The sequence below is a fragment of the Medicago truncatula genome, chromosome 1 (genome assembly GCF_003473485.1).
Source record: "Medicago truncatula cultivar Jemalong A17 chromosome 1, MtrunA17r5.0-ANR, whole genome shotgun sequence".
Lineage (NCBI taxonomy): Eukaryota > Viridiplantae > Streptophyta > Magnoliopsida > Fabales > Fabaceae > Medicago > Medicago truncatula.
The window spans coordinates 45,154,727-45,174,583 of NC_053042.1; the positions used below are offsets into that span (position 1 = coordinate 45,154,727).

General features: G+C 32.6%; 2 protein-coding genes and 2 long non-coding RNA genes across 6 annotated transcripts; 1 reads left to right on the plus strand and 3 right to left on the minus strand.

Annotated features, from left to right (window-relative positions):
- Positions 1 to 2,717: 2,717 nt before the first annotated feature.
- On the plus strand, positions 2,718 to 5,222 carry LOC25485804 (uncharacterized). Of its 3 annotated transcripts, XR_003012494.2 has the most exons (7): positions 2,730 to 2,886; positions 3,060 to 3,237; positions 3,432 to 3,537; positions 3,644 to 3,706; positions 3,906 to 3,958; positions 4,048 to 4,130; positions 4,348 to 5,222. It is a non-coding gene; the product is annotated as an uncharacterized lncRNA (long non-coding RNA). The 3 variants fall into 3 exon arrangements; XR_003012492.2 differs by having other exon boundaries at positions 2,718 to 2,886; positions 3,906 to 4,130; XR_003012495.2 differs by having other exon boundaries at positions 2,723 to 2,886; positions 3,172 to 3,237; positions 3,906 to 4,130.
- Positions 5,223 to 5,314: 92 nt separating this feature from the next.
- LOC25485805 (glutathione S-transferase APIC) lies at positions 5,315 to 11,329 on the minus strand. Its single transcript, XM_013613918.2, has 2 exons — positions 11,081 to 11,329; positions 5,315 to 5,536 (listed from the first exon to the last, which is right to left on the minus strand). The coding sequence occupies exons 1-2, from the start codon at positions 11,327 to 11,329 to the stop codon at positions 5,315 to 5,317; spliced, it is 471 nt and encodes a 156-aa protein (XP_013469372.2).
- Positions 11,330 to 16,436: 5,107 nt separating this feature from the next.
- On the minus strand, positions 16,437 to 17,242 carry LOC120577484 (uncharacterized). Its single transcript, XR_005643554.1, has 3 exons — positions 16,943 to 17,242; positions 16,599 to 16,688; positions 16,437 to 16,513 (listed from the first exon to the last, which is right to left on the minus strand). It is a non-coding gene; the product is annotated as an uncharacterized lncRNA (long non-coding RNA).
- Positions 17,243 to 18,511: 1,269 nt separating this feature from the next.
- On the minus strand, positions 18,512 to 19,832 carry LOC25485806 (uncharacterized). Its single transcript, XM_024775087.2, has 4 exons — positions 19,647 to 19,832; positions 19,375 to 19,548; positions 19,211 to 19,279; positions 18,512 to 19,106 (listed from the first exon to the last, which is right to left on the minus strand). The coding sequence occupies exons 1-4, from the start codon at positions 19,830 to 19,832 to the stop codon at positions 18,762 to 18,764; spliced, it is 774 nt and encodes a 257-aa protein (XP_024630855.2). The 3' UTR covers positions 18,512 to 18,761.
- Between the last annotated feature and the right edge of the window lie 25 nt (positions 19,833 to 19,857).

Genomic DNA, 19,857 nt, shown 5'->3' on the forward strand with positions numbered 1-19,857 from the left:
ACAAAAATATCTCTACTTTAGGGAAACTCAAAAACATAGGAGGAGGGATTTTAAAGATTTTGAAAGACACAAATAAATTCTTCAAAATGAATTTATATTGTTACAATAACCTCAAAAAAATTGAAAGAATAACCTCAAATTAACAATATATTGGTTATAAACATGTATTTAATTTATCATTCTTTGTACAAATTAAGTGAAATATGTCTTTATTTTCTTCTTCTTCCCTCCCAAAAGCCCCATCCCCCTACCGTTCATAGCTTTCAAACAAAGTCTAAATTCAATAAAAGAATATATATATATATATATATATGAACCAATGCAAATTATTAATAAATTGTGTTAGTAACGAAGGTTTGAATGATGAACCTTATTTATTTATTTTTAATTACTTTTGATGTCTTAGCACTCGTGTTACACTTTGATGACACAAGTTTAAACTAAAATGATGCAACACAAATGTTAGATAGTCGGGTTTCTTAATCATTGATCCATGATTTTATCTTTGGGTGATGTGTAAGGAAAAACATATGTTAAAAATATCAACTTTTTAAATGGATCTTAATTGATGAGAGATTAGTCGTCTTTATAGTTATGAGCGAAAATATCTTTAATATATACAAAATAAAAATAAAAAAGGATGGAAGTAAGTCTAAAATCTCATACGCAAGCAAGTCTAATTTTTCTCCCATCAACAATGCAAGCAAGCCTGATTCTTCACCCATCAACCAAAGTCCAAAAAATAAAAAATAAAAATCAAAGAAATGGTTTGAAAAATTGGGTCACTGTATAAAAAATAGTTTGAAAAATCAAAGAAATACTTTGACCTTATAATAAAAATGACTAGCAAGACTAATCCCCCATGTCACCAAAATTATTGTAGCATATCCTAATGGACTTCATTTTAAGCAGTCAGATCAAAGCATAATTATATTCAGTTAGATGTTTACATCACATTTTTTAGTAATATAAAATACAAAGAGACAATTGCTTAGATATCTGTGGAGGAAAAAGAAATCTTCCTAAAAAAATACAGGATTACTAGTGTTTAATAAATAATAGTTAATATCTAAAAGATGGTCTTGATGTATATCATCATATCATATGTATGTTAGTTTTTGTTATCTGATTAATTCATTAATTTTTCTTATCATTAAAATTGAAAAGATGCAAACAAATTTAAAAAAATAAAAGCTCCACAAAGAACAAAAGTGCTTATGTGGACAAATAAACAGAAAAAGTGCTTAAATGGAGTTGTAAGATTGTCATGGTACGTAATTTGTTGTTGACTGATTCCCCTGGAGACAACTAATTCTATGTACCTCAGGAACTTAATTTGCAGATATTTGAGGCATATCTTTCTAAAGATAATAAGATATTGATCCAGTTTGAAATTGAAAAGGACATATTTATAGTACCCCAAAAAATAATACATATTTGGATTGATGAAGGGCCTATACAATAAGGATGGGGCAAATTGAGAATAAACTACTAGTAAGTAGTAAGTGGCGGCTTTGATCATATTTGGGGTGTGCAAGGTCTTTGAAGACCACTAAAAATAAATTTTATGTGTTGAAATTTAAGGGATCCAACTAAATTTCACTTGGGAGATGTATCAACGTTAAGTGTCTTGATACATCTCAGATAAGATTATTTTTAGTTGAAAAAACCTATATATATTTGCAAATCTTAGGGGAAAAAACTTTAGTATGGGTAGCATGTAACTTCATTCTTTCTTTGCATTTATTTAATATATTTTCCTTTTTTTTAACTCTTTAGTTTATAAAGGAAGAGATTATAGTAATTTAGAGTTCTGTCGGGAAGTAAGTAAACTTGATCAAAAATTGTTCTCATCAGAAATTGAACTCAAATTCTCCCGAACAGTTGACCTTTAAAAAAGTTCATTAACCATTTGAATTCAATTACTAATGACAAATGTTATATTTATTGTTATGTTAATTTCTTCTCTGTCATGTCATGATTTGAATCATGAATCTTAAAACTATTTAACTTTTAAATCATTTAACTCAACCAAGTTTTTTTAGTCAATCATCCCCAATATATAAAACATTTATCATATATACAAAACTAATTCTTTTAAAATATCATTCCTAAATATAATAAACCAATTTTTGAAACATACAATTATTTTAACATAAATTATTTTAGCATGATTTATTCATTCAAAATCAAATTTTAAGAAAATAAAAAACAAAACATACCATCAATTAATCAGGAATATGAAAACACATCTTGATGGAGCTTCCAACATTCTCTTCAAATCCCTCTTCTCTTCTTGTAGGCTTTTTTCTTTGACAAAACAAGGCAAGCTTTAAGTAGGGTACTAATTTCCTTATTTGGCTTAATTAAAGACATAAAGTGGGAAAATACAATATCTAAATTCTTGGGAGTTCTTTACGTATTCCTTTCGTACCTTGCGGTCCTCGGTATCAAAAAAAAAACAACTCAATTGATACTCTCAAGTCTCAACAGACCCTTAAATTAATATCTCAAATCTTTTGTAACACTCTCACACAAGTAATTGCCTAATACCTTACTTGCACTGTAATTTTTTTTTTTAAGCCAAATACCTCTTCGGATCCTTTAATTTTCATGTTTGTTTTAGATAGATTTTAAGTTTTTAAGGTTTCGGATAGGTATTTTAAATTTGAAGTTTGTTTCGGATAAGTCCTTTTCGTCTTATAAATTTCGAGTTTGTTTCAAATATGTCATTTTGTTTAGGATTATTGGTGTTTGTTACAGATCTACAATAACCCGATCCTGACAAATAAATATTCATACTTCCATTCATTTCATACACTCGTCGCGATATCTCGGAATAGAATCTCTTCCCATTTCGTCTTCGTCTTCTTCTTTCTCTCTGAAGTAAGCTATTGTCTAAATCTTCAATGTGTTTTGATATATGATTCTTTACGATTTTGCTTTTTGTTAAACCCTTTTTATTAGATTTTGATTCCGTTAGGGTTTTGCCTGAATTTTATTGTTAAACCCTAGATTTATTTTGTAATCTGCAATTTGTTTGATATGTGATCTTTTAGGGTTTTGCTATTCTTACTCATCAATGGCTTCCCCTCATTCCTCAACTGAAAGAGGTAAAAGATTGGTTGATGTTGATGTACTCTGTTAATTCATATATTATTTGCTGTGTAGTGCAAACTTGGACCTCCTTCTAAGAAAGGTGCGGCTTCCAAGCAAGGAACTGCTTCTTTTGCTGAGGTATATTTTTTGGTTACCTTTAATACTGTAGAATAATTCCGTGGAGTATGGATACATCTGTTAATTCATATATTTTTTGCTGAGGTATATCCATGCATCATGCATATTAATTGCTGTCCATTAATGCGCTGAACATGAACAAGATTTAATCTCCTGTTTTAAATCTCAAATTTTGAATCCTCTTCAATGCACAGAAGAAGAAGAAGAATTTGTCTGATAAATTGGGACCTCAGTGGAGCAATAGGGAACTAGAGAACTTCTATGAAGTATACGGAGAGCATGGTAGAGATTGGAAAAAAGGTGAGCTTTTGTTTTGGTGTTGATTTCACTCTATCTTGCTCGTTCATTTCAAAACTTGATGACATTTTGGGTTTCTCTTTTATCTTCATATCATTACCATTACCAGGTGGCTACCACTATACGTAAAAGATCTATTGAAATGGTGGAAGCTCTTTACTATTTGAATCAGGTAAATCAATACTATAGTAACTTATTCTGTACGAGCCGTATTGTATTCATTATGCCTTTAGGTTAGAAAAATTAGATGACACTATTGTATACATTAATCATGAACTGAATTATTAATGCCGTGTAGATCTCTTGTGTTAAGTGCCATTGAAACCAGTATCATTATTTGTTATTAACATGCATATCTATCTCTACCACAGGGGACAGCGCGTCTGTTGTAGGCTTCATTGCTTTGATGAAACATCATTATAATGTAAGGTCAACAGCGTCTGAGGGGACAGTGGTCAAAAATAATTAACCACTATCATCATGTTTTTATAATTTCTTGCAAACTTTTTGTAGTCTTCAAAAGCATCTGATGGAGCCCCTCCGTCCCATCACAAGTTCTTCTAACTAATCCATCTCAAGAAGCTCCTGAACTGCAGGTAATTTAATGTGATTTGTAGTGTTTTTACAATTTATTAATGTCACATGTTGCTTTCTTCTTTTTCTTTCACAATATATTTTACTACTTTTATAGATATGTTTTATTAGTGTTTTCTGTTTTTTTGTTTTATTTTGTAAATTGTTTATTCATTTTCTGGGCATATTTTATTTCTGATTTTAGTATTTTGTAACTTGTATGTTATATTCATAATGCAGATGGACATTGTTGTTCCAGAGGCTGATAAAAAGCCAGTCAGAGGCATTGTTGTTCCAGAGGCTGATAAAAAGCCAGTCAGAGGCCTCAAATCTAGCGAGATTTGGGATGAAGAAGAAAAGAATATTGTGGATTCTTTTCTTGGCAAAGCTATAGATGAACAAAAGGAATGGGAAGAATTTGATCTTACATAATTGAAGGAGTCCGAGGGGCTTATAGGAAGGGACTACAATGCCATTTCAGATTATGTTGTAAAAAGTTCAAGAGAATGGATGCTCAAAAGGGGAAAGGGGCTGCTGCTAATGTGTCTGATGGCGTAAAACGGAAAGGGGCTGCTGCTAAGAGGATAGGTGATTTTGAATTGTTGATTTAAGTGGTGAAAAAAGCTAGTTTTGATGGTACCATGGCAGCGGTTAACTCCGATGCCTTCAAGATAAAAATGAAGGAGTGTTTTCTTGAATCTCGTGCTGATTTGAAGATAGTTGAAAAAGGTGCTGCTGATGCAACCTTGTTTGTTGCTCTGCAGAATTAGGTAAAAAGTTTTGTTTTTGATACTATTGCAAACTCAAAGGTTACTCAATTCAAAGAGGCCGAAGAAAATTCTGATGGGGAGAAGGATGATTCCGTGAAGAAGGATGCTAAAGTTGATGAGTAGTTGTATTGGCTACCTTATATTTTTTATTAAAACTAGTTGTTGATGGGTTGATTCCCTTTATCTTGCTGTCACTGGTTGAATTGATTTGCTGAGAATTTTCATACCCTTTGTTTTGTTTGATCTGGTACTATTGACTACCTTATATTTTTTTATTTAAGACAAATTGTCGATGGGTTGATTCCCTTTATCTTGCTGTCTTTAGTGTAATTGATTTGCTGACTAGTTGTTTAGTATTTAGTCTTATTAGGAGATAACACAATTTTTTTTTTTTTGCTTGAACCATGAAACAACACCTAAATATCCCAAAAAAGGTCTTAATTAGGTATCATGGCAAGGACTTTAGACCAAGCTGGTCTTCCAGTGATATCAGCCACCCAAGCAATAACATAAGGTCGTGATTCAAACACTTTCTTGCTTTGTGACTTCATCAAGTAATGAAGGGAGGGTAAGTGATGCAAATCCACCAAGGTGAAAGAGTCACCTCCCAAGTATTTGGACTCGGACAATCTTTTCTCATACATCATTTCTGACTTTTTCTACATCTAGGATATACAAAAATTGAGGAAGATGGTCTATACCACTTCACCATTTCTATGAGTGCTGCACAACACACTACTGTTACATCACTAGTTACTATTAATGTCATCATTCAGTTATGATTTGTTTTCTCTTGGTGTTCCCGTTAATAAAATGTATGGACAATCGTTTTTGAACTCAATGTTGAATAATACAAAATGCTCATTTGTGAAGCTCAATCTCTTTTTATGTTCCCACTAATATCTTTTAATGTATAGACTCTGATACTATCTTAAATTTTAGACTTTAAAAGTTAAAGATCAAAAGTTAGTAGTTAAATCTCAAAAGTTAGCCGAGAGGTGAGGATTAAAGTCTAGACAAAGTGAATCCTTACAATAATTTCGTCTCTATCTACTGACATGTCTCCTATCTTATTGCCTACATTTTCTGACTCCCTCATATATCACTATGTGAAGGAGTTCAACTCGGAATTAGTGTTATAGAGAAATATTAAGCACTGAATACTCTCAGCACTTGCGGTACATATACGGAATTTGTGTTTTCAAGATGTATTTATTATTTTGTAGCATTTTAAATGTTCTCTCTCAATAAGTACCTAGGTAGATTGCTAAGGCTTTAGAGATTTTACCATGTAAAGTTCTATTGACTACGCCACCGATTTTTACATGGGGACATATGAATCAAATATAGTATACTTTTGTATTCAAGGAAACACAAAAACAAGATAATTCAAATGATATAAGATACAAATATTGAAGCTCCCTTTTAATTTAAACTCCGGCAGCAGCAACACTTATACAAATAATGTCTAACAATAAAAGATAATCAATTTCTTCAGGTTAGTGCAGCAATTAATACACTGCACAGATAATCAAATTTCGTTGACTTCATTTTGTCTAAAGAAACAATAATGTTAAAGCGAAAAGAAAAGATTTGGATTAGGATTAGAAAGTAACTATGGATCATTTACGACTTAATGGCACATTGAAGCGTTTAAAAAGGATTAGGGAAGCTGTAGATGACTCATATTTACTTTCTACCCCGATTCGAGTTAAATCTCAATCTCAATCTAAATCCAACACAAAAAGAAGATTTTTTTACTTGAAATTCCTCGTGGGATAAGTTTTACTGGCCATTATGTCTCTTAACTTATTTTATGTTTCAAATTGGTTCCATCTACCGTAGATTAAAGTAAAATTATTTCTATTACAACAATTTATAAGTGGTATGTCTTGTACATCCAACTTCCCTCTAATTTACAAAAAGATTAATAATTCATATAATCCCTTTTTTATTTCACAATGTTCTCCTCTCAATACCGTACAATAATTCTTAATAAGATATCCACAATAACATAAGGACGTGATTCAAACACTTTCTTGCTTTGTGACTTCATCAAGTAATGAAGGGATGGTAAGTGATGCAAATCCACCAAGGTGAAACAGTCACCTCCCAAGTATTTGGACTCGGACAATCTTATCTCATACATCATTTCTGACTTTTTCTACATCTAGGATATACAAAAACTAAGGAAGATGGTCTATACCACTTCCCCATTTCTATGAGTGTTGCAAAACACACTACTGTTACATCACTAGTTACTATTAATGTCATCATACAGTTATGATTTGATTTCTCTTGGTGTTCCCGTTAATAAAATGGTTGGACAATCGTTTTTGAACTGAATAATACAAAATGCTCATTTGTGAAGCTCAGGCTCTTTTTATGTTCCCACTAATATCTTTTAATGTATAGACTCTGATACTATCTTAAATTTTAGACTTTAAAAGTTAAACTTCAAAAGTTAGTCTGAGAGGTGAGGATTAAAGTCTAGACAAAGTGAATCCTTACAATAATTTCGTCTCTATCTACTGACATGTCTCCTATCCTATTGCCTACGTTTTCTGACTCCCTCATATATCACTGTGTGAAGGAGTCCAACTCAGAATTAGTGTTATAGAGAAATATTAAGCACTGAATACTCTCAGCACTTGCGGTACATATACCGAATTAGTGTTTTCAAGATGTATTTATTATTTTGTAGCATTTTAAATGTTCTCTTTCAATAAGTACCTCGGTAGATTGCTAAGGCTTTAGAGATTTTAACATGTAAAGTTCTATTGACTAGGTCATCGATTTTTACATGGGGACATATGAATCAAATATAGTATACTTTTGTATTGAAGGAAACACAAAAACAAGATAATTCAAATGATATAAGATACAAATATTGAAGCTACCTTTTAATTTAAACTCCGGCAGCAACAACACTTATACAAATAATGTCTAACAATAAAAGATAATCAATTTCTTCAGGTTAGTGCAACATTTAATACACTGCACAGATAATCAAATTTTGTTGACTTCATTTTGTTTAAAAAAACAATAATGTTGAAGCGAAAAGAAAAGATTTGGATTAGGATTAGAAAGTAACTATGGATCATTTACGACTTCATGGCATATTGAAGCGTTTATAAAGGATTAGGGAAGCTGTAGATGACCCATAGTTACTTTCTACCCTGATTCGAGCTAAATCTCAATCTCAATCTAAATCGAATACAAAAAGAATATTTTTTACTTGAAATTTCTCGTGGGATAAGTTTTACTTGCCATTATATATGTCTTTTAACTTATCTTTTGTTTCAAATTGGTTCCATCTACCGTAGATTAAAGTAAAATTATTTCTATTACAACAATTTATAACTGGTATCTATTGTACATCCAACTTCCTTCTAATTTACAAAAAGATTAATAATTCATATAATCCCTTTTTTATTTCACAATGTTCTCCTCTCAATACCGTACAATAATTCTTAATAAGATATCCACAATTTTTTACATTGAATAGATCAAAGTTCATTTTTCACAATCGATTTTATGTTCTAACAGTTTCTATCGGCAATCAAACTCAGGTTCTCTCAATGGAGTGCATTAACGACATGAGCCCAATCACTTTGTTATATATCAACAAGTGAGTTTTACTTGATATTCCTAAAAATATTTTTTACGAAAACTTATTAAAAAATAATACTCCCTCCGTCCCAAATTGTATGTCACTTTAGAAAAAATATTTGTTCGAAATTATATGTCGCTTTACAATACCAATGAAACATTAATGTTATTTTTTCTATTATATCCTTAACTATTTATTACTTTTTCTTTTTTCAATTCTTTCATTTATATTTCCTATATCATTCATTAAGGACAATTTTGTAAAATAACTCATAATATCTCTTTCCCACACAATGTTAATTACATTTCTTAATATGTGTGAAATGCCCAAAACGTCGTACAATTTGGAATGGAGGGAGTAAAAACTATTTCAAACTCATTTATTACAAACTAAAAGTGTAATTTTGTATCACACGGGTGTGATATAGCATTGGTCATTTATATTAGCAGTTAATGCATCATGAAATAATATTGTCGGCATTTTATAATATAGAGAAATTAAGGACAGAGAATTCAATACAAAAGGAAATTGCAAAAAGAGGGTTCAATTGAGGATTTCCATAGTTTAGGTTCATACAAACTAGATATATAACCCGTGTGCACGGGTTTGATTAGATATTTTTTTAATACTTTTTATTGAAAATAACTTCTTTTTTTTGTTGGTGTGCTGAATTAAAATATCTTTAACTTTCTTTCCCACCAAATGAATATAGAATATAAGGAGATAAATAAAAACAACTTTTGAGCCATATATTTTGTATTAACCTATATATAAAATCAATAGAATTGTAGTTGAATAATTTGGGGCAGCTTAGGCCATAGTTTCTTTTTCAATATATGTTTTTATTCAATAAAAAATAGTGGATTACGATAAAGACTTCTTTTAGTTTCCTTTGTTTTCATGGGTTTATTCTATCCCCTCATAATTTTGTTATTTTCCTTTTATTGTAATCTAAGATTAGCCTTAAGAAAAAATAGTGAATTTTATTTTGATGTCATCAAATTTTTATTCTAACTTGAGTCGATTAAGTTATTTTATAAAAAATTGAAATAACTCCATTGAAAAAAAAAAATTCAAATAGCTCTTTCTTCATATGTTCCATTCTAACACTTCATAACAACATGGTTTTTAGGCCGGCTCACAACATTTAACATCTTCTTTTTTTCGTTAAGCTCCATTTTTTTTTTAACACATGGATTTCAAACAATATGATTTTTGATGTCAAAGAGATCAACAATATATATACATTAAATTCTAAAGAAAGCAAATTAGGCTAAACGATGATTGAATATCACTACTTTAAAGACTAAATTCCGTGATCTAAATAGGTCATACAATACTATAATCAATTTTATTTTGTTTGCATTTAGTATTCAAAACATAACTCGTGTCATAAAATTCTAGCTCATATATAACTCCAGTTTATAGTGTATAGATAGATAGATAAAAGATATACTAATTTGTTTTAACAATCATTTTTTTACTAAAAATAAAATCACATATATACTAATAATAAAAACAAACCTCATGGTGATCACCTTAACTATAATTAAAAAACAAATGAAGTAACATATAAATTGTTTATAATAAGAATCATAGTACACTATTAAATGAAGAAATTATCACAATGCCACTTCATATGAGAATTAAATAGTGACTAATAAATCAGCAAGAAATCATATTATATAGTTATAAAATTGAGAATTAATCAATTCTATAAATCTTTAAAATAATCATAGGTTGAAAGGCAAAAGTGACATTCGTAAAAGTAAGATCATAGGCTGAATTTTACATTCTTTCTTTTGAAAAACTAAACTTCATTTATCTTGGCCAAATAACTAAAACTAATCAATTAAAATTCATAAAAAAAGTTCTACTCAACCAATTCTTGTTAGGCATATGATATATGATAAAGGTATGAAGAGAATTTATTCGGTCAACCCTTATGAGAATTTATTTTACCGTAAATGATACCCTTTAACTGTTTGTTGAAATGTTTCTTCCACCTGTTTATATAGATTGCAAAATTCTGGTGCATTTTGTGGTAGATATTTAACAAAGAGAGTTCAATTCTAATTTGGATGAAAAGTGTAATATTAACAAAAAAAAATGTTGCTATAATCTTTCAAAACCCTTTTATTCCAATAGGGCGATTTGTTTTGAAGAAATAGGGGAAATAAAGCGATGCCGATTTGCTTTGTTCATGAAAATAGGATATTAGGTGCGAGCATTAGGGTTGTTCATGAAAATAGGAGATTAGGTGTGAGCATTAGGGTTAAAACAGTAAAATTATGCAATATGGTTTAGGTTAAAATTAGGGCTTACGGGTTAACTTTAATATATAAGAAGAAGAAGATTAGGTGAGAGCATTAGGGTTGTTCATGAAAATAAGAGATTAGGTGTGAGCATTAGGGTTAAAACAGTAAAATTATGCAATAGGGTTTAAGTTAAAATTAAGGCTTACGGGTTAACTTTAATATATAAGAAGAAAATTATGCAATAGCGTTTAAGTTAAAATTAAGGCTTACGGGTTAACTTTAATATATAAGAAGATTAACTTAAACACATTTTGAAATATTTCCTTATATACCACATTTGATGTGACGTTTGTATCATTACCCTCGTCATCATGAATCAATACCTTCAACCCTTTCTTAGAAGTAACTCTAGACAGGGCAACATACAGCTGACCATGAGAGAAAACTGGTTGAGACAGGTAGACTCCAACATGATTAAGCGACTGCCCTTGACTTTTATTGATAGTCATAGCGAACGAAACAACCAGTGGAAATTGCCTTCGTTGAAACTTAAAGGGGATTCTCTTGTCAGATGGTGTCATTGATAACCTTGGGATGTAAACCTTTTGACCAATATTGCTTCATGTTATGACTTTCGCTTCAAGAACGTATTTCCCCATTCTTGTGATAACCAATCGTGTTCCATTGCACAATCCCAAGTTCTGATCAATATTTCTTAACAACATTACAGGAACTCCAACTTTCAATCTAATTTTATGATTAGGAATTCCAGAAGCAACAATAGTGTTTAAAAATTCAGTAGTATGCACATCGTCTGGTTTGTCGACACCTGATTTGGCATAATGTGGAGAATCATAGCTTAAATATGTCTTTTCTTCACCAGGAATCAAGTCTAAAATGTAATTATTTATGACATCAACTATCGCATTCTTCGGAGCCAAAATAGCCCTGTCTTGAAAGAATGTTGAGTCATTTATATTTTCCAATAAGTTAGGATATGCTTTGGACAATTGATGCAAGTGAATCACCACAACTTGGAATGAGCAAATCAGGTGGGATTGTAACCTGGATATCCACATCATTACTTTCTCCCACAGTACCATCACCAATACCTAATATCCAATCTGAGAAGGCCTTTCTCTCTTCCACATCTGAATCAGAACTCTCAGAAAGAAGCCTCATGTTTGTAGTCAAAGTTAGAACCTCACAGTAACTCCAGATTTTTGAGAAATTGATGGTAGCTTGAACAACATCTTCTCTATTTCCTTTAGGCACAACTGGAAGTATCTGTCGAAAATCTCCACCAAACACAACCACCTTTCCACCAAAAGGAATATCCATTCTATCATTATTATAGGATCTAAGAACATCCCTTAAAGTGCGATCAACTGCTTCGAAACAATGTTTATGCATCATTGGTGCTTCATCCCAAACGATCAATTTTGTTTTGGCAATCAAATTAGCTAAATGACTCTTTTGTTTTATTTCACATGTAGAGAGTTGATCAATATTTATAGGAATAGCAAACCTTGAGTGTGCAGTTCTTCCTCCTGGAATGAGTAGTGCAGCTATCCCACTTGAAGCAACAGTTAAGACAATTTGACCTTTTGATCTCAATGCTGCTGACATAGCCCTCCAAATAAAAGTCTTCCCTGTGCCTCCATAACCATAAAGAAAAAATATGTCGGGTTTGTTTTCAAATACCCTTGACATGATTCTATCATATACCCTTCTCTGCTCACCAGTCATGGATGACATCAATCGATCATGCTCCTCTTTCAAAGAATCCGTGTTGTAGTTTAACTCATCATATATTAACCTATTTTGCACCTCATGTATCAATGATCTATCTGACTTTGGCATCTCTTTATAATCCTTCAAACTCATCCCATGGCTTTGCAACACTGTTTCTATCTCAGATAGTGTGTAACTCTTCAACTGATCTGGTGTCAAGACTAAATCTGAAAATTTAATATATCATGATTAACCATGAACATCAATATATAATAAACACACTGATAAAATTATCTATCAATTGAGTTATCGTTTTCAGTTTTCAACTTACGTTGCTTGGTTTTATTTTGTGAAAAATATGAAAAGTTTTATTTGGATTTTCTATTATGAAACCACTCTAAAAAATATATGTAAATACAATATAATAATAACACATTCTCTGCACTATTTTATAATGATGATACTTGGTGCTTCATAATAGAAAGTGCCATTATTGTATTAAGCCAAAATTACGGGTACAGTGTGCACCTAGTGCAGGCAAAGTTATTGTTTTCTCTGCAAATTGTAGTTTCAGCAGTAAACATGATGAATATTATAGATCAAATCATAAAAACAAAGCTTAATAATAATGATGCATTGAATCTCATTTTTTAAAGAACATGTGATACTTTTTAGATGAATCTACTAACTGAGATTGAACACAGAATACATAAACACTTTGATTTTGAAATAGTGTTAGTTAACCTCTATGTTTGGAAAATCTTAATAATAATAATAAGGCCTTGAATATTATTTTTTAGAGAATTATGATATATTTGAGATGAATATACTAAGCATAAACATCAATATATAATAAACAAACTTAAAAAATTTCAAAGAATTTACCTTGCACACGCAGTCGATGACGTTGTCTTTGAGTGATATCATCACTCAGATACTGCCAAGTGCTATTCAAAACAAAATCTGGTCGTGAGAATTGATCCGACAACAACAAAGTAGTAAACAACAGGCGCAGATAGGTTCCTGTACCCCAATGGGCTGCTTCAACTATTGCATCTATGAATTCTTTGTCATCATCCAGAAATCCCATTGCCTCACAAACTTCTTTGAATGAATCCAGTTTAACTCCATCGAAAGTCTTCAAATCATCATATGATGTGGGACCCCTCACATAGTTCAACAATAACCTCAAGTAAAACAGCTCTCCTGACCTAGGTGGCACAAAATGAAGTCTTCCAATTACGTACCTGCCTTCCGCGGATCCCATCGATGCTTATCAGTCTTCCAGGTAAATTTTGTAGGGAACTCACCGTACGTTAGCTTCCTTGCTTCAGGATACATTTTGTTGGCTTGCATCCATGCCTAGAATTTTGTGCGGTGAATGCTCTTCCTACTCACAACATCCTGCAGTGAATCGTTGTCATCATATATAACATGCTGCTCATTTTCAAGATGAAAACTTAATCTTTCAACAGACGGATCTCTATAATTTATATCAAAGGAAAATATCCTCCAAGCAGCTTCACATGCAGAGAGATATCTACAATCATAATACATCTTTATTTCATCAACACAGTCCGACTTTCCATTTTGATCACCTCCATTATAAAAACCAACGGTAACGCGATCATGACCTTTGTTGACATACTTAAAAAGATATTTTATGGATCGTGACTGATTGCACCAGTCTACATTTATATGAGCGTTGTACTTCAGCAGTAAAGATTTGTTGTAAGGTACTACATACCTATTATCCACAAATGAGTTACCCTTTTGAATGGATAATCCATTGTCCCTACGTCTGTAGACAGGATATCCTTCTGCATCAATAGCTGTAGAATCAGTAAAAATTTTTGGAAAGTACTTGGTACATTTTCCTTTTTGCATGCAAGGTGAGCCTTCATTCTGTTTACCGCAGAGACCGTGAATCATGAGAGATGTTACAATGCTGAATAATTCCGGTTCCTTATTTTTGTCTGGAATCTCGGCCGATATAATTCTGTCAATATCTTTAGGCCGGACAATACGAAACTGTGGCTGCAGGAACACCAGTATTTGAGCATGTGGGAGTCCACGCTTCTGAAATTCGATGGTGTATATAACTATGGGAACATTAGTAAAATAATTAGTAACCACACCAATTTGTTCAAGAAGCCGACTACATTTATATAACAATCAAAATTAAGCAATGACCGTAAGAATATTTAGTTTATCCAAAATAGAAACATAAGTTAAAAGATAGGCCAGAATTGTTTACCTGACTTTACGTAGCCAAATATTTCTCCTCTCTTGATGTCCTTTATGAGCTCATCTAGTTTAATTTTGAACAACCGACACACCAAATCTGGCCTATCTTCAGGCTTCAAATTATATATATTCAAAAATTCAACCAACTCAGGCCATTTATGGTTGCATGTGAATGATGATAAATAGATCAGCATACCCAGCCCAACCACATATAGCCATAGCATCTTGATAATTTTGGATCATGTACCTTGATCCATCGACAAAAGTGGATGGTAACACAACTCTCTTTCCTGTTGATGTTGACTGTGTTTCTCCTCTAAGAATTGCTTCAGTCAATCCCTTGTACATTTCAGCTCTCACCTCCTTTTGATGATCTCTATACCATCTAAGACGCGAAGATTCTATGACGCTGAATGAGTCTACCATAAATTTCTGCAATAATCGTCTGCAAAATGCCAATGTTGATTCATCAGTCTCGCGCTGCTGAATTTTATATGCAATCCACTCCTTCTGCGTGACATACAACCTCTGCAATGTTGCTGTATCCGCGTCTTCATTGTACAGAATGTCCCTTCGATATCCATCCTCCCCCCTAGGAAATATGAGCAGATATTGTAAGGGCAAAAATGCTGGCTCAAAAATTGACATACGTTGCAACAGCCCAGATTGAGTCTGGACAATAACATCCCGATCAAAGTCTGATGTGTCAAAATCGCCATCAAGGCTGCAACTTCAGAAGCTGTTGGCAGATTGTATCTGCGACCATCCCGTCCTCTTTTGCCTAATATTCTTAGTTTAATTGATGAAGAACTGTCTTCTCTGATTTCATCTCGAATCACCCTATATTGTTGCACATATGGATTGTAATTGTCAAGAGTTTCCCTTATTTCTTCCGCAATCTCAGGTTTCAGCTCCAAATCTCCGTCATCCATCCTGTTAATTGATACATAGTTTAATAAAAAAAATGATTCAAACAAACCAAATGAAGAAATACAATCATTTAACTGATGATTAATTAATAGACAGATTTATCTGTTTGTTTTCGAAACTAATTAGGCCAAAAGTGAGTACCCAATAGCCGCCAATCTATTAGAGATTTCATTATCCGTGTCATAGATGTACATCTGCGAATTTAGGTTGATTGCCTGGGATAGGTAGCAGGCTGCCAATTTGATGATAGTTTTCATCTTGCATTACAAACATAGGGGGAGCCTTTCCATCATGATTATCTCTGTTAGTTTTTCCTCCCATAGAGGTGAAAGAAAACATGTTATTAAATGACCTAATATTCTTCAAGAAGAATTTACTCTTCTTATCATGTTTGTGAAACAAATCATGCAGTTTTTGTGAAAGGCGAGGATATGCAGGTATTAAAACCCTCCCTTTGCTGCAACACAGCGAAAACTCCGGGTTCGTAGGATTATAATGCTTTCTAGTGCGCTCATCGTACCTCATCATTGCACCACACTCTCTACAAATGCATCTTGGATGTCCATGATTCTTATATTCAGCATATATGTTACCTGGTAAATATTTGAGATATAAATCTGTTGGTGAGTTCGTGTGAATAACTATCAGAAACATATATAAATTGTTCTAAAAATAAGATGCATGGGAATTAATTATAATAACCATAATAATAGAAAAGGTATTCAAATAATTCATGACATTAAACTGAAGAAAAGGATTGCAATAGAGGTTACCTGAACCAGCAGTGTCAGACAAATCATCTTGATCATCACAATCTACTATCTGGTTAACATCATTCATCGCTATCTCAATACCTGGAAAATTACCAAACAGTAACTTAGTTGTTTATAACTCTGGAGAACAATATGCAATCTTTAAAAGCATACAACTTTAACGTACCAGAGTTCGACGGGATATCAGAATGCTCAGCATTGGTCGGACACAATACCTCCACAGTGGTGTTGACCTCAGCATAATCTAAGTCCATGTCTGGTAAATTGACGGTTGTTATAATAACAAATTACAACTGATTGGAACTTTATATGTCAGCTATCAAATGTCTTTAAAAAAATCTATCGAATGTTAAACATTACTTCAGTTGCTATTTCTAGAGTTTCTAATTGCATCATACCATCCATTCCTCTCAATGTAAATTTTCTCAAATAGCGTGCCTTGTCAAGAAATGTATGTTACAGATAAATATAACAAATACTATTGGGGAGCACATTTAAGGCTTTTAATACCTTGGAGCAATGTGGAGTGTAGATTGACGGGTTTCACTTGAGAAATATTCCGCTGAATCTGAGATTGATTTCCATGGGATAGGAGGACGCTATTATGCAGCGTGTACTTTCCTGGAGTGAGTCTACCATCATGACCAAGACTTCTCTTCTTAACGGGGCGACTGCTAGTGGACAGGGAAGGTGCTACATAAACGTAAAATACAATAAGTTAGTAATTTTAAACAGCACTGATTAGAATTTAGAATGGCAAAAACGATATAGCAAAAAGATAAAGCATGTAGCATTGGTAATGTCTGCAAAAGGTGTTCTATCAGAGGTCTCATTGACATTGCTTTGATGTATCTCTACACCTTTTGATAGAATTTCGAGCAGCAGAGGTTTGAAGCATCCTTTTTATTTTGAAAGGTGTTCTTTGAGCTGTTTAAGACTTGATTTGTTTTGCATCCAATGCTAGTTTAGCAATGCAATTTATAGTAGCCAACATGCTAGCAGTGTAGTTGGATAAGCATTTAAGTCTCTAATTCCTATAGGCTGTGTAGGACCTAATGCTTTGTAGGCAGACAACTCTAACCAACTATAATAGATTATCACATGGCTCAACACAAAAGTAATTAATTAATATATCTGACAACTACTCCTCTCTTTAACTATCCTCAACCTTTGTTACTCATTAGACAACTAATTAATACATGTCATCTGGCACAAAAGTTTTATCTACAATATAAATTTATGACTAATGCTCTATAACATATTTGTGTTTTACAAAAGTCTAGTTGTTGTGTACAGAGTTGCAGACAGAACATTGCTTGCATGCAGGAGGTGCACAACGTTGCCGTTATCTTGGGTCTAAACTTGCACTTAGGAAGTGCAACGCGTTGCGCAATTTTGGTTAAATACGGTAGGGCCAATAACCGTGGGAGCATATGTTTTTTAGATAAAATAGTACAGAAAATGATTACTCATTATAATTTTTTCTTGTAGATGATTAAATAAAATGGTGCAAACCAAACAATACTTGAACGCATGAAGTACACAACGTTGCCGTACTTTTGGTTTAAAGCCCATAGCGTTTATCCTAGGCAAGTAAAGTAAAATCTGATATTGGATATCATACTTTTGCAGGGAAAAAAATAATCAAAGTGTTTATGTAATCAGCGTTCAATCTAAGTCAGTATATTCATCACAAAAATGTCAGCATTCTCTAAAACACTATATTTGAGGCCTTATTATCATTAAGCTTTTACTTCATAGAGGTTAACTAATGTAGTCATACATGTAAATTGTGTTCAATCTCAGTTAGTAGATTCATCTAAAAAATATCAGCATTCTTCAAAAAATGACATTCTAGGCATTATTATTATTAAGCTTTTTCCTTATGATATGATCTATAATGTTCAAAAGGGTTACTGCTGAAGCTAAATGACAATGCACTAATTATCATCATTATAAAATAGTGCAGAGAGTAAAACCATTATACTGTATTCACATAGATTTTTAAAGTGGGTTCATAATAGAAAATCCAAATGAAACTTATGATCTTTTTCACATAATAAAACCAAGCAACGTAAGTTGAAAACTGAAAACGATAATTCAATTGATAGATAATATTCCATGCGATATCCAAATCAGTGACAACAAACACGCAAAATACGATTCTTCAATCATGAAGTACATCAAAATACCACACAGAATAACAAAAGGATTAAAGAAGATTGAAAAGGTTCAAATGCGACAATTAAAAATACAAAAACAAAGCGAAAAGGACTACGGACTTGGACACCGACAACATAACTGAAACTGCATATTCCTTGAAGAAACTTCAGTCAATTTTTTCAACCTTCACACGAACCAGTTTTGGTTCCTTTGTTGTGGATGCATCACCTCCTATCACCTCAAGATCATCCAGTGACTCAACACGGTCAGCACTTCTCTTTCCCAAAGCTTTGTTAGTAGGAGTAACCTGAGAATCAACCGCAGCACCTTCATCCTTGTCAGCACTTCTCTTTCCCAAAGCTTTGCTAGGCAGGGTAACCTCAGAATCAACTGCAGCACCTTCTTCCTTGTCAGCACTTCTCTTTCCCAAAGCTTTGCTAGTCGGAGTTACCTCTGAATCAACAGCAGCACCTTCTTCCTTGTTGCTCGAATCAACACCTTCAAGCAATTCCTGAATCATACAACGATGTAAGTTTATTACTCTGCCGTTGTTATAACATAACCAATTTTTGTAAAAAAATTGCTAATGTAAATCTGCAAGCGTGAATAACATACCAAAGGATCCTTATCAGCTAACTCGCAAGTAGTCTCAACATATTCAGCATTTTCCTCATCGTTGGCAAGCTGCACAAAATGACACAGGAACCTCACTGTGAGTTCTCAGTTTACAGGGTCACCGCAAGTTTCAACAAAATAAATAGTCATAGTAAGGTATATACACTTATGCCATGTAGTGTTATAAACCGGTTAATAATGTCATCATCCATTGTTAACTTCCTAACTGTGTAGCTACGCCAATTACGATACAGATTTGAATCGCTCACTTCAACCTTGAACAACATTCGTTGATCAACAAACATATTGAGCTCCGGTGGAATCTCAGCAGAGTTTTTCTATACAAAGCAAGACGTGAATTTTAATAACAGGAGCACATTTTAACTTATAAAATATCAACTTAGACTAATATCGCATCATTTTAGTTCTATCTAACCTCAGTCATAGCATGAAGAAAATATTGTGCAGATTTGCCCACAGCCTGTGTCACAACACGGTCATACAGAACAAATGTGGTTGACCCTGTGTTGTCAATAACTTCAAGATGAAGCTTGAACCTGAAAGGATAACATACAACCACCTCAGATAAAATGATTGGTATAAGTAATTTAAAAATGATCATTAAAATAAATTATATCCATTTTTTC